The sequence below is a fragment of the Chelmon rostratus genome, chromosome 19 (genome assembly GCF_017976325.1).
Source record: "Chelmon rostratus isolate fCheRos1 chromosome 19, fCheRos1.pri, whole genome shotgun sequence".
NCBI classification, from domain to species: domain Eukaryota; kingdom Metazoa; phylum Chordata; class Actinopteri; order Chaetodontiformes; family Chaetodontidae; genus Chelmon; species Chelmon rostratus.
In genome coordinates this window covers 24,240,714-24,255,576 of record NC_055676.1, presented here as the reverse complement: position 1 = coordinate 24,255,576, position 14,863 = coordinate 24,240,714, and the positions used below count along the sequence as shown (strand labels likewise).

Below are 14,863 nucleotides of genomic sequence, written 5' to 3'. Positions count from 1 at the left end.
GTTTCCACAGAAATTAGTTTGAAATTAATTGATTTTAATATTATTTTTCAAGTTTAAAAAAGTAGAAGTTCTACTGAAAAATAGACAGTGTCAAAAATAAATGTTTAAATTCATAATAAATATGTAATTTCTTTGGAAGTTGAATATATATATAATATTATATATATTGAAATAATAATGTATAAATAATGTTTAGAATTTGTCCGATTTAAACCGTCTGAACATTCCAGAATGAAATATTCTAAATTTGTTTTATCATTAAAATGACAATTTTAATGATAAAAATAAACATAACTCTTTTAAAGCTTGTTAAATGTTTTGAACAAAATCTGAAAATGTCAAATGATGTCACACAAGGTCTGAATGATTTGTTTTATTTTCATAATAAATGCTACGATAGTATTTTTATAAAGAGTTCAAATATAAAAGACAGACAATTAGTGTTTGAAAAAAAGACTATAAAAACAAAGATTTAGAACGAAAGAAAAAACAAACATCATCTTGAATTTATTTACAGTAACAGTAGGGAGCGCTCTGGAGCTCTGACATCACGAACATTTAGGCTCTGCCCTCACACAGTCCAGGAAGTGATGTTTATAGAGTTTATACATATTTATATTAAAACTTTCTTTTTAAAACACTTTCAAGTGGTTCTACATTGTTTCAGTTAACATGATAACCAGGAAATATACGAGTTAGTGCTGATGATGTCATTTATTTGTTTAAAATTGAATTGTTTTGGAGCTGTTTGATTGGATGAATTTTTTACTTTGGTTTAAAAAAACGTGGATTAAATTTTGCTTTAAGGAATTTAAAACACTGCATTAAAGCAAAGATTTTCACTTCCCCCTTTTCTGAATAATATTTGTTTTTCATTTTTTTAATGTTCAGGGACATTATCATTATTTTTTTTTTTATTTTCTATTTGACAACAAAATACTCCAAATCACAAGCTGGTCACAAAAAATTCCTTTACAAAAAAAAATGAGCCTGGTCTGTTTTTTTAGAATAAAGGTCAGTTTTCCTTCAGATACACATTTTTGGACAGAAAATCTGAGAAATAAAACTGATAAAAACAATAAATAAAAAACTGTAAAGGTAAAAACGAGCAAACAAAACTGGTGTTAGTGTTAACAGTGGTCCTTAGCAGTGGAAATAATTTTAGTGTTCAAGATGTTGCTTGACGGGGGCGTGGCTTAAAGTCTGACTTTTTAACGAAGTGCTTGTTGGATTAGCGAGTTACTTAAAGCTCCGAGTCATGTCGACTGAGGGCCAAGTTCAAACGCGCTCACATTTCACCAGGTCACCTGAGGTCAGCCATTCCTCCATCTGACAGCTCAAGCAGGGGTCAAAGGTTATTGGCTGAGCCCACGAAGGTCAGAGCAAAGAAGAAATAAAGAAAAACATTTTAGAGTTTGCTGGAAATGAGCATCTGATATGAAACCAATCAGTTCATCATCAATATGAGAAACGTGTTGATACAAACATGTTCACACACCCGACCCATGAGTACTGAGTACTCATGTAATAATGTAGTAACAAGTACTGAGTATTCATGTAATAAGGAGTACTCAGTACTCATGTAATAATGTAGCAGTGAATACTCAGTACTCGTGTAATAATGTAACAGTGAGTACTCAGTACTCATGTAATAATATAGCAATGAGTACTGAGTACTCATGGGGCGAACGTCAACATGTTGACAGGCGTCACGGCTGGTGATTTCATCTCAACATTTTAACATAGCTAGCTACATCCATGCTAACCTGTACGCTTCATTAGCACCTGACAGTAAAACCTACGTAGTGTTTGGTCACCTTTACGCTGTAGTTCAGTGAGCTCAGACAGCTAAATACCAAATGCTAACTGTCTGCAGCAGGAACAGATTAGCATCGACATCAGGACGCTGCACCTATATTTTCATCATGTCTGATTTTAAATGCTAACTTTATTACTTTGGAGTGCTTTGTGACGGTAACAGACATGCTCCGCCTGTGCTGACGTTCAATCATCAGCACATTTCAGCCATGTTTCAAAAAATCCTAAAAACCTGCAGACGCGATGAAAACTTTGGTCTCTGAAGTATTGGCTCAATTTAAGTCGTCTTTTTTTGAAACTTTTTCCGTGTGATGACGTCATCACTTCCTGATGGTGGCGAGGTGTGTGATGACGTCATCAGTTCCTGATGGTGGTGAGGTGTGTGATGATGTCATTGCTTCCTGATGGCAGCGAGGTGTGTGATGATGTCATCACTTCTTGATGGCAGCAAGGTGTGTGATGATGTCATCACTTCTTGATGGCAGCAAGGTGTGTGATGATGTCATCACTTCTTGATGGCAGCGAGGTGTGTGATGACGTCATCACTTCTTGATGGCAGCGAGGTGTGTGATGATGTCATCACTTCTTGATTGGCAGCAAGGTGTGTGATGATGTCATCACTTCTTGATGGCAGCGAGGTGTGTGATGACGTCATCACTTCTTGATGGCAGCGAGGTGTGTGATGACGTCATCACTTCTTCTTGATGGCGGCGAGGTCTCGCTGGAGCTCAGAAAACTTGGGTCGGTCTTCAGGGTTGTACTGCCAGCACCGCTGCATCACTTTATACACATCATCAGGGCAACGCTGCGGACACGCCATCCTGTAACCTAGCAACCAAAGTGAGAAAGAGGGGGGAGGAGTTAGCCTCATCCTTCCACAGTTATTGCAGTGTATTTATTCAAAAACCAAGATTTAATTAAAAAACATCCAACTTGCCAAGTGAGAACATGAACCAGACCACAGAAAAATAAACAAATGACTTCATCAATCATCACAATTGATTCGTATTGATTAACTGACTGATCTTTGCAGTTCTGATTCAACTGGAGCTACAAAATGTGTATTGATTGAACCCTGCACACTGTAACTCCACTTTAACCATCATACAACCAGTGTTTGCATACAGGAGTATACTGGTTCCCATTGGGGATGAAACAACGGTTACTTTCATTATTTAATTTGCAACAGGTGAGAGACAGGTGTGAGCACCTGTCAGATACTGTCAGTATTAAAACACCACTAATGCAATATTACATAGATGGAACCATATCAATAGCCCCAACCCAGACCAGTACAATCAACCTAAAACACCCATCAAAGACAGACCCAAAGTAAACTGAGCTGTTCTTGAACCATTTGGAGTTCATGCATGATTTTGGTCTCTCTACGGGGGCCCGGCTGTGTACACCTAATGACTGAGTTTCCAGTTTTCAGTATCACTGAAGGAGGCAGAGGGATAACTAAAAATCAAGCAAAAGGGAGCAGAAGAGTGAGAGGGAGAGAGAGAAGTCATTGCTAACTGCTAAGCTAATATAGCAAGCAGGAGAAACACACATGCAAACAACAATGGGATTAGCGAGAAAATAGCTAAAAGAGCTACGACTGCTTGAGCAGAACTACTGAGCAAGGGTGTGATGGCGAGGTACGCCCAGAGGATTCTGGGGTCCCCATCTCTGCCTCCACTTCCCCGCGGGCGGGCGGTCGGTGGTCTTGTCCGCTTATTACCGGAGAACATTAAGACATCGGGCGCCTATAAAGATCTCAAGGTCCCGATGGCGCCGGGCGATTTGCCCTTGGCCCCGTCTGCCAGGCGCGATGCTGTGTGGCCACATTTTCCCGCCATCATAAAGTACCAAATAGGCGCAGCAGCGAAACCACGTACTCAGAGCACCAGTGTCCACCTATGTGCCTTTTACCAAGGCTACGTGGACCATGGTTTTCCTCGTTCCTCCTCTGAAGCTGAACTTCACGGCCTTTTTTGGGGTCCGAAAGGCGAACACGGAGCAGGGCAAATATTTTTATATTTGTACTGTATTACTTTGCACTTGGGACCAATAAATTCTACCTGTATGAGTTCAGTGATGTCTCTGGTTAGTTAATCGTTTAATTATTAGAATGACGGTAATGAAGAATAGCTGGTTGACAGTTGACAGCTTGTCTCCTTCATTCTCTGCGTTTACCTTTCTCCACCTGCTCTCGAGCCTGCTGATTGGTCATCCCAGGATAAGGACAGATCCCCAGACTGAAGGTCTCCCAAAGCAGGATCCCGTAACTCCACACATCACTCTCTGAGCTGTAACGACCTGCAACACCCAATCACAGAGCAGGAGACATCAGTGACCTAACACGGGGGGGAGATATCAATGACCAATCAGAGCAGGAGGCTTTAGAGACCAATCACAGTAACAGGTGTGTAAAAAGTGCAAATCCTGGAATGTATTGCTGTTTATGGCTGGATGAGACAAGTCCGCTTGAGACTGGCCCCAAAAGTGAGTCAGTACCCGAGGACCTCCATATTAAAACCTCCAACTTAACAGCAGAAATAAACATGTTTACAGACCAGGACAAAAAACTGTTTGGGCCCCCGTTCATAAAAACAGCACAAGGGTGAATGTCTATATCGCTCACTCACCTAAATTATATTAAAACTTAAAGTTACGCACAGTTATGGACGTGGTCGCTCTGAGTTATACCCAGACGCTAGCTTTCAGCAACCAGGCTTCATTTGGCCCACCCAAGCTCCACCTGCTGGGAGTTTGGTGGAGTAAGGCACAGCCAAGATGGCGACAGCCAGAGCCGCTGTCACTGAGCCTAACACAATTATTTATTTTAAAATTTGAAAGTTGATTTCTGTATTTTACATGATTTATTATTTGTACAAAGTAATTCATGATTTGTTAAAAAATGCGAGTGGCTAGTGAAAATGGGACAGTTTGAAAAACACTTGCACTTGAAGAAAATCTAGAAATAAAGTGATGTATTTTGATATTTATCTGTTTCCTATGTTGTTAACTGATTGTTGATATTTACTGAGAGAAATCATCCACATGATCAGTGTCTTCCCATCGCTGAATATCATCACAGTGTAGCAGTTGTTAAATGAAGAAGTTTAAAATAACCATGCCATACCGTAGTTAAACACATCTGATGATTTTTTGCTTTTTATTTGGAAGTTCAATATAAAAAAGAACAACATGAGAAACTTGAGGTAAAAACAAAAGATTGAAAACAGTAAAGCTAACTTCCTTTAAAACAGTGCTTCTCAAATAGTGGTGCGACGCCAGGGGGGCGCGTGTGACCTCGGGTAACGCTTTTTTGGACAAGAATAAAGTGTAATTGCACATCCGCTATGGTAGGTGGCAGTGGCGCGCTCATTGTCAGAGTGTGCGCAAAGAGTATTACGGTTGGGTATGGTTGGTTTTTGTTTTTCACGGACATTAGCACACACAGATCAGAGCGGGAGGTATGAAGTGCAGGGCACAGAGAGAGACACCCCCTAACAGGGATGAAAAGAAAGGCGGAGAGAGACGGAGACAATGAGAGACACGAATGTCACCATAAAGCTAAGACGAGGCGATATGACGAAGCGTATTTAGCGCTTGGTTTCACTGTGACGACGGTGGGAGACTACGGTGTGTCTTAAAACGTTGGCCGCAGACAGCACGAAACCAAATAAATTAAGGCGTCACTGAAAGACGTTACACCCCAATCATGCGATTAACCTCTTTTTTTTTTTTAGCGAAAACGTGCCGAATATTACCAGCAGTCATCCCGGTTTGTGAATGCTGGTTTACTGAAGCTTCTTTTTTGTTTTCTTTAAAATTAATAAGGATACGATGTTATGCAAAGGTGTACTTATAACAATTTTATAGACAAATGATACACACGTTTGAAATGTTTTTGCTTAAACAGAGGGCGGTGGGTACAGCAACAGGCTCGGTCTCACTGCGTGTGCCGGCTGTCACTTTCACCAGCACATTGATCTTTTGTCCTCTTTCAAATGAACGAGGTGATGGAAGGTTGGATCCAAGTAACTGGCCTTGTTGTTTCTAGCAAGCTTGAGGCAGCCCGTGTAAGATGCGAGTCCAGGTGTGCCTGACTGGGTGGAGCAGCTCATTTGGGTACAGACTGTTGAGATGTGACCACAGGTTGCTAGTTGTGGAACAGTAGGCTAACTGTGGCTTATATAGCTTGCATACAGCTTTATCTCAAGGTTACACAATTGTGACCTCTACTGACCAAAATCCAGCACAGCACTTTTAAGATTGCAACGGCCCAGCCCACGTGACAAATCACGAAACAGACAGCCAGGTAGTGCTTTTTTTTTTCTTTTTTACAGGTGAATATTCAATTTCACAAAAATATCTGCATATACGTTCAAATTTGGAGTATTTGTCGACAGCTCTCGTGGAGATATTTCTACCATTGCACGGTAGTATTATGACAGTATTTACCGTCATAACGGCCAAAGCTAGGTGACAGGTTTGTGTCAGGTGTGAGCCAAATGTCGTGTCAGACAGGTGTGTGGTGAGGTACGAGTCAGGTGTGTCTCAGGTATCAATCAGCTGTGAGTCAGGTGTGTGTCAGGTATGAGTCAGGTATGAGTCAGGTGTGAGTCAGGTGTGTGTCAGGTATGAGTCAGGTATGAGTCAGGTATGAGTCAGGTATGAGTCAGGTATGAGTCAGGTGTGAGTCAGGTGTGTGTCAGGTGTGAGTCAGGTGTGAGTCAGGTGTGAGTCAGGTGTGTGTCAGGTATGAGTCAGGTGTGTGTCAGGTGTGAGTCAGGTGTGAGTCAGGTGTGAGTCAGGTGTGTGTCAGGTGTGAGTCAGGTGTGAGTCAGGTGTAGCCGTGTGTTACCGTAGTTGAGAGCCTCTGGAGCCGTCCATTTGATCGGAATCTGTTTGAGTCCAGATGAAGAATAAATACCATCGTCTTCTTGACGACTCATCCCAAAATCACTGATCTTCAACACGCTGCCCTCTCCTACCAAACAGTTCCTAGCTGCCAGGTCCCTAAGGGATACAGGAGGAGAGACAGACAGGTTAACACAGACAGACAGACAGACAGACAGGTGCATGTCAAATTTAGAAAACCCAAAGTCCCGACCTGTCCGAAACACCTTTTCAATAATCCAGACTCTTCTTTTCTTACTTGTCTAAGTCACAGTTTAACACGGCACCACCTCCAGCCCGTGACAGAGAAATAAAAAACCTCTGGAGAGCAGTTACCTTTTTACAGTGATTAAAGACAATAAGATTAAAGAGTGAACTAACACCCTCTTCTGAGTGGTCCCTGAATGCAACACACCCATTACGGTCGATATCACATCAATGCATCATGGCAACTTTGCAGAAAACCAAAGAAGATGTGGAGTGTCACTCTCTGCAGAAGAACTGGACTGATGAAAAGAACCAATCTGAAGAGTCATTACACCTAAAAACATGCTAAAATAGATGAGCTGCAGCTTTGTGGTACACATTACAAGTACCTCTCAGAGCTGAACCTCAAGCTCCAGCAGCCTCTGAGCTTTCTGCTTTCAAATGTGAAACGCAAGAACAAAATCTGAATCTGCTGCTGAGTGTGGAAACTCCTTCGAGGTTTCAGGACATGAAGACTCAACAGAAGGAAGTGAACGTATTTGCTGTTTAATGTAGAGGCAGCTGTTGTGTCTGACAACCGACAACATGAAACCTGAGCTGCAGATCACTAAAGGCCATTGATGGACACAGCGGCTTCCTGCTGTTGTTGATTGATTGATTGATGGCAGAGTTATGTTTATGGTAGTGTTCTGTCAGTTAGCACAGCTCCTTATATAAGTTTATCCTACAATCATTGAAATTTAGCCATTTTCCCTATCAAATAGATCCTGTTGTAAAATTAAAAGCATAGTAACAAACGTGAGCTAATAAATAGCACAACTATCAGCATGTGAACACGTTACTCTGCAGGTAGGCCTGTGATTTCAAACATTCTGCAGGTTAGTTTTAAAGTGTGGCTCACAATTTATTCAAGAGAGCTGTCCACTCCAATCACACCTTTTTACCTAGCAACCACACCTCCTCACTACGACAAAAGTTTCAGTCCTTTCTTTTTCCTAAATCAGTCCTAAGCTATGGCTCCTCGCTAGAAGAGCTCTCTGAGAGCACCCTCAGAATGTCTGTGAATATGACCCCTGACCTTTGCAAACTCCTGACATTAATGTAGGTTTTCACTTACTTTAACTATTTTACTAAAAGTGTGTTGTTGTGACTTTAGCAGGTGATGTTATCACAGTCTGTCAGACACTGCAGCGCTCTGGTTGTTTACTGTGAAAGGTATACATTTTTTACCTGTGGATACAATTCTTACTCTCCAGGTACGCCATGCCGGCAGCAGCATCTACAGAGAAGCGAACAAGCTGTTTCGTCTTTAACTCATCCTTCTTCTTCCTCAGAAAGGAAAGGAAGTCTCCACCTGATGGACACAGCGAAGATAAAGCTGCTAGAAACTGACCAACCAAACAAGATGCCAAACTTAAAGTAACTGGAGCTCCACCCACCAGGAACAAGCTCCATCACGATGTAAATTGGCTGTCGCTGCGTGCAAACACCTATCAGCTTCACAATGTTCGGGTGGTCGTACTGCTTCAGAATCCTGCAGAAAACATATGGACAGACAGACAACGTGAGACACCAGCCAATTAAAGACAGGCAGTACGAGGCAGCAGCCAATCACAGGCAGCACGAGGCAGCAGCCAATCACAGGCAACGTAAGGCAGTAGCCAATCGTAGACAGGCAGCAGGAGGCAGCAGCCAATCACATACAAGCATCATGAGACACCAGCCAATCACAGAGAGGTAATATGAAACACTAGCCAGTCACAGACAGGTAACAAGAGACACCAGCCAATCACAGGCAGGCAGCAGCCAATGACAAACTGGCAGCATAAGACACCAGCCAATCACAGACAGGTAACATTAAACACCAGTTAAAATGAGTAAAACTCAAAAAGTAACTAAACTCACTCAAGATTACACAGTAACATTTCCAAGAAATAGAAATTCCTGAGTGCAAAACTTTGTTGATTTAGTGTTTCTTGTAATTTAGGTCATGTGTTCATACTTCATATACATATATATAGTACTTTGTTTTAGTTTTCTAGGGTTATCTTGTGTATTTTATGTGCATTATATATAGGTTACTCATTCGTACAAATGCAGTAATTATGCTGTTTTTGAAAAGCTTGTTAGTATATTTCTGATTGACCTGATTTTCCTTCCTGTATTTTATATTTTCCCTTCATAACTGATGGATTGATGTGCTGATGTAATGATTGATGTAATGATTGATGTGCTGATGTAATGATTGATGTAATGATTGATGTGCTGATGTAATGATTGATGTGCTGATGTAATGATTGATGTAATGACGTAATGATTGATGTGCTGATGTAATGATTGATGTAATGATGTAATGATTGATGTGCTGATGTAATGATTGATGTGCTGATGTAATGATTGATGTAATGATGTAATGATTGATGTGCTGATGTAATGATTGATGTGCTGATGTAATGATTGATGTAATGATTGATGTGCTGATGTAATGATTGATGTGCTGATGTAATGATTGATGTGCTGATGTAATGATGTGCTGATGTAATGATTGATGTGCTGATGTGTTGATTGATGTAATGATTGATGTGCTGATGTGTTGATTGATGTAATGATTGATGTGCTGATTGATGTAATGATTGATGTGTTGATTGATGTAATGATTGATGTGCTGATGTGTTGATTGATTCTGACCTGGCCTCAGACAGGAACCTGATCTTCAGCTCTGGAGGTAAATCTTCTTTACACGTTTTGACAGCGACTAGTGTTTTGTCGCGCTGCAGCGTCCCTTTAAATACCTCGCCAAAGTTACCCTGGCAACCAGCAGACAGCAGGGCATGATGGGACATGGAGGCAGAGAGAAACACAGTGAGAGCACTGTGAGTGGTATGATTGATGACAGGAGGAAACAGAAAACAAAAACCAGGAAATGGGATCACCTTTCCCAGCAGCTCCCCCAGCACCACGTCCTCGTGGTTCAGGATCCATTTTTTATCCTACAGAAAGAAAAACAAACTCAGCAGTTTTTATTTTCAGATCCAGTGAATTATAACATGTATCTATGTATGTACACTTGCATGTAAAACTTGGGGCAACCCTGGGCAAACTGTCTGTTACTGTGAATAGTTCAGTGAGCAGAAGATGGACTGACCTCCAAAAGACAAATTCTGACCTTCATTAGCTTGATAGTGCTATGACTCGTTCACAGCCATCGTTAGGAAAGCTCAGATGATGCAAATTTAATACTCTGGCTCCTCAAACATTGTCCCAACAATCAGCTGCCATGGGCTCGTCTAAGCAGCTGCCTGCACTCTGAACATTAAAATCACTGACGGCCACAAAGCAGGAGAAGGCTAAAAAAAGATAGCTAAGTGTTTTCAGCTCGTTATTTCCTTGTTTCCTTGGTTCAGTCCAACAAAACAAAAGGGGGTGCCAGTCAGTCACGTCTGAAAAATAATAATCAGAAATCAGAAACAAAAACAATAGTTTTGTCAACTCCTACAAAAACATTTTTAACATATTTTCAGAAATGCAAAAGAAGAGTCAACATTTTTCAATTTTTCCCAAATATATTAAATCATTTGAAAACCAGTGCTAGATCGTAACAGGGGTGTGTGGGCGTGTGACTGTAGATGAGAGGATGTACAGGTTATTCTAAAGTTCAGTCCATGCAATTCATTTCATAGTTTGGTCACAGTTTTCCCGAGCTGGTAGTAAATCCAAACCACAACAATACAGCAACTGAACTAATCCACTCCGGTTTTACCACGGACTCCCAGACCCGACAGCAAAACCGCGAAATCGACCCAAAATATGATACAAAATAACAACACTGTACCTCCTGACAACCATCAGTAATAATTAGTCAGGTCGCCGTTGACAGCACTTCCGGAAGATGATTGGAGTGTGGCTGAAGTGGGCGTGAATGGTAGGAATGAACTCATAACCAGGGGGGAAAGATGCAATTCAGACAGCAGGGTCGCTGCGAATGTAATGAAGAAACGTCAGTTAGCAGGAACAATGGACGTCAGGTTTGAGAGAACTGCTCGGAGGATTGTGAGAATGGCAAATCAAATCCTCTGTTTGACTGTGAAGACCTTCATGAAGATTCAGCAGGCTCTCAGGTGGTGGCGCTCTGTTCTACTGTGCAGCAACACCTGCACAAATATGACCTTCATCAAAGAATCATCAGAAGAAAACTTTCCCGTATCCTCACCACAAAATTCACATCAGAAGTTTGCAAAGGAACTAAAGGAGCCTGATGCCTTCTGGAAAGTCCTGTGGACTGATGACGTTAACATCTTTTAGCCACAACAAGCACGTTACGTTTGGAGAAAGAAGGTGCAGAACACCTCTGCACCTGACAAACATGGCGGCGGATCAAAGCCAGCCAGTGACAGCGAGAACATTTCACTGGAAGACGAAGAATTCAACGAAACACCAACAAATCCTGCAATCAAGCACCACAGCGTCTGTAAAAAAGCTTCTACAACAAGATAATGATCCTAAACACACCTCAAAATCCACAATGGACTACCTGAAGAGGATGAAGGGGTAGGGTTAGGGGGCTTGCAGTGGACCCTTACAGCCCCCCGACCTAAATATAATTGAAAATCTGTGGATAGACCTGAAAAGAGCAGAACATGCAAAAAGACCCACAGAACTAGAAGAATTTTGAAAGGAGAAATGGGCAAAAAAAAAAAACCCAAACAAGACATGAAAGACTCTCAGCTGGATAAAAAAAGCCTTTTCAAGCTTACCAAAGGGGGTGTTACTACGTACTGACCACGCTAAACCTCTGCTTCAGGCCCTTTTCCTTTTTTGTTAGATAGAAATAAACTAATCTCACTTGAAACATTGAAGAAAGGTATCACCTTCATCTTTACGTTGTTTGGAAATCAGGTCATCTTTTACTCACTCAGTTATTCACAGTGACAGAAAGTTTGACCGGGGGCCCAAACTCAAGCATGCCACTCTAAGTACTGAGTATGAAATATGAATGTGTGTATGTGATGTATATAATGTAGGACTGAGTGTAAATACTACAGAGTGTTCAGTATTAATAGTACTGAGTGTGAGAGGAAGATTCCTGCACTGATGAGCTGTGTTGAATGATGTGGAATCACTAATTATTATCTGACTGCCTGCTTTAGTATCAGCACTGATAAGTGTTACTGGAACTGATCAATAAAATCCTAATGATGCCTCTCCTCAGTAACGTGCAGATATGTAGTTGGTGGGCATGTATGTATAAATATATAGCGGTGGTTGCCTTGACAACAGGGTTGAGCAGCACAACTCCAGACTTCTTGGTGATGACCTGTTTGGTGGAGAAATGATGCTCAATGAGCTGAGGGATGGTGGAGAACCCCGTTCCTTCGAAACGGTACTGACTCTACAAGAGAGAGGGAAAAGTTTTTTAGTGTATTTTGTCATTTTCTTTTTACAAACTGTAAATCGAGTACTGAAGTAAGTTTATAAAACTACACATCTCCGTGTGTTTGTACATACATCGGCATACTGGATGATGAAGTGTCGTCTCTGCTCGTCAGAAAACACTGACAGGACGTACTCGCCCGGTTTGCCGTGACTCTCTCTCACCAGGAAGTCTCCCTGTTGCCGTAGTAACTCCTGAGCCTCTGTGCGGGGGATGGCCCCATGATACCACTCCTGCTCCGCTAGGGGGCGCTCCGATGTTGGGATCACATCAAAGAACTGCTGCAGGGAGGAACACAAGAACACATGTTCAACACACAGTTCAGTCTGAATTCAAATTAACTTTATTGATAAAAATATATGACAACTACACGTGTGTGAGAGCGGCAACTGAACGATTTGTCAGTAAGGGAGGGGGGCAAAAATCAGTTCAAGGAAGAACTGTAACTCCCATCCTGTATGATTTGGATTCTCAGACTGTAAAAATTGAGCTTGACAGTTTTGTTGATGGATGGAAGGTGAAACCTGACAGTAACGCCGCATTTCCACCAGGCGTTTTGCGATGTTGCGTATTTGCGATGTTGCATATTTGTGAGGTTGCGTTTTGTGATGTAGTGTATTTGGGGGCAGCCGTGGCCTAGAGGTTGGGTCGCCGGTTCGATTCCCCCCACCGGACTGGCAGAGAAACTTAGGTGTGGTGGAGTATCTACTCCCCCCCTCCATTAGCCGGCTGATGTGCCCTTGAGCAAGGCACTTAACCCCCCCATATGCTCCCCATTGCCTGATGCGGCAGCCCACTGCTCCTGTGTGTCTCACTGCATGTTGCATGTGCATGTGTTTCAGTAAATCAGTGATGGGTGAAATGCAGAGAATAATTTCCCAGTTTGGGATTAATAAAGTGAATAAAATTAAATAAAAAATTCGCGTATTTGCGATGCTGCGTATTTGCGATGTTGCGTTTTGCGATGTTGCGTATTTGCGATGTTGCGTTTTGCGATGTTGCGTTTTGCGATGTTGCGTATTTGCGATGTTGCGTATTTGCGATGCTGCGTATTTGCGATGCTGCGTATTTGCGATGCTGCGTATTTGCGATGTTGCGTTTTGCAATGTTGCGTATTTGCAATGTTGCGTATTTGCGATGTTGCGTATTTGCGATGTTGCGTATTTGCGATGTTGCGTTTTGTGATGTTGCGTTTTGTGATGTTGCGTATTTGCGATGCTGCGTATTTGCGATGTTGCGTTTTGCGATGTTGCGCTTTGTGATGTTGCGTATTTGCGATGTTGCGTTTTGCGATGTTGCGTTTTGCGATGTTGCGTATTTGCGATGTTGCGTTTTGTGATGTTGCGTTTTGTGATGTTGCGTATTTGCGATGCTGCGTTTTGTGATGTTGCGTTTTGTGATGTTGCGTATTTGCGATGTTGCATTTTGTGATGTTGCGTTTTGTGATGTTACGTATTTGCGATGCTGCGTATTTGCGATGTTGCGTTTTGCGATGTTGCGTTTTGTGATGTTGCGTATTTGCGATGCTGCGTATTTGCGATGTTGCGTATGTGCCGTGTATTTGCTCTGTCCTCCATGCATCTCCAGTCCCCACCGGTCGTGTTGGAGAAGCAGAACATTTTGCCTTCCAAGCTTTGTTGACTTTGATTTGTCTGATTTGGTCATTTTCTGTGATATTTGTGCTTCTACCATGGGTTTCTATTTTTGTCTGTTTTAATAGCGTTTATTGTCAATGTTCGATCAGGGGCCGGTACAGAATGATTTGTTTTGAAAACTTATTGTGCCCGACTTTCTGTCTGTCAAAAATAGACTTGTATTCTCAGCGGAGAGACGGTTCTGAAACGGAGACGGTTACTCTGGGAACAGTGTAAGCGCCCGGTGGACACGCACTCATTGAGTAGAGTGGCTGCTATCAGCACTGTCATACGCATCGAGGGCCGAACCCGGACGTCCACACCTGGTGGAAAGACGGAGTGATATCAGAGTGTACAGACAACACACAGGTGTTTGTACGCATTACTGAGTTATTAACTGAAAAATTTGCTTCACATGGATGGACCTGGATAGATGCACCTCGGAGGCAGCCTGTCGGGCTGCGGTGAACTGGAGTTATTACAAGGAACTAACAGGAACTAATTCAATGGTACCGATGCTGAAACTTCATTCAACGGGTGAGACGGACGAGAGATGAAGAGATGAATCTCACCGAGGTGGAGGAACCCAGCATGGCTTTAGGAGACCGAATCATTCCGGCCAGAGAGTGACGCAGAGTGTCAAACCTGGAGCTCCTCTCCTTCGTTCTATCCTGAAGACAGACAACATGCACACACGCGTCGGTGAGCGTCATCAAAACAGTTAACTGTGTGCTGTAGACCTCTGATCTGAGGTCTGTAGCTCAGACCAGATCACAGATAAATCAATAATCAATAACTGAATATTTACGGTCGATCCGACAGAACGGGCGTCATCCTCGTACGGCAGCGCAGGGGGCGGCGGCGGTGGGGGCGGAGAGGC

The 14,863-nt window shown here is 42.4% G+C and overlaps 1 protein-coding gene across 3 annotated transcripts in view; it reads right to left on the bottom strand.

Annotated features, from left to right (window-relative positions):
• Positions 1 to 358: 358 nt before the first annotated feature.
• The window catches only part of fer (fer (fps/fes related) tyrosine kinase), a 22,233-nt gene continuing 7,728 nt past the window's right edge, over positions 359 to 14,863 (bottom strand). The window contains exons 10-21 of one of the 3 annotated variants that reach the window (XM_041959855.1): positions 14,792 to 14,863; positions 14,556 to 14,654; positions 12,424 to 12,630; positions 12,185 to 12,307; positions 9,852 to 9,908; positions 9,607 to 9,725; positions 8,358 to 8,452; positions 8,149 to 8,272; positions 6,677 to 6,831; positions 4,000 to 4,122; positions 2,477 to 2,646; positions 359 to 2,364 (exon numbers count right to left, since the gene is read on the bottom strand). The exon at positions 14,792 to 14,863 is cut by the window's right edge and continues 124 nt beyond it. In XM_041959855.1, the coding sequence (XP_041815789.1) occupies positions 2,510 to 2,646; positions 4,000 to 4,122; positions 6,677 to 6,831; positions 8,149 to 8,272; positions 8,358 to 8,452; positions 9,607 to 9,725; positions 9,852 to 9,908; positions 12,185 to 12,307; positions 12,424 to 12,630; positions 14,556 to 14,654; positions 14,792 to 14,863 (1,311 nt within the window). In that variant the 3' untranslated portion in view covers positions 359 to 2,364; positions 2,477 to 2,509. Of the gene's footprint in view, positions 2,647 to 3,999; positions 4,123 to 6,676; positions 6,832 to 8,148; positions 8,273 to 8,357; positions 8,453 to 9,606; positions 9,726 to 9,851; positions 9,909 to 12,184; positions 12,308 to 12,423; positions 12,631 to 14,555; positions 14,655 to 14,791 lie in introns of all 3 variants that reach the window. The other 2 variants (XM_041959856.1, XM_041959857.1) reach the window with 2 other exon arrangements.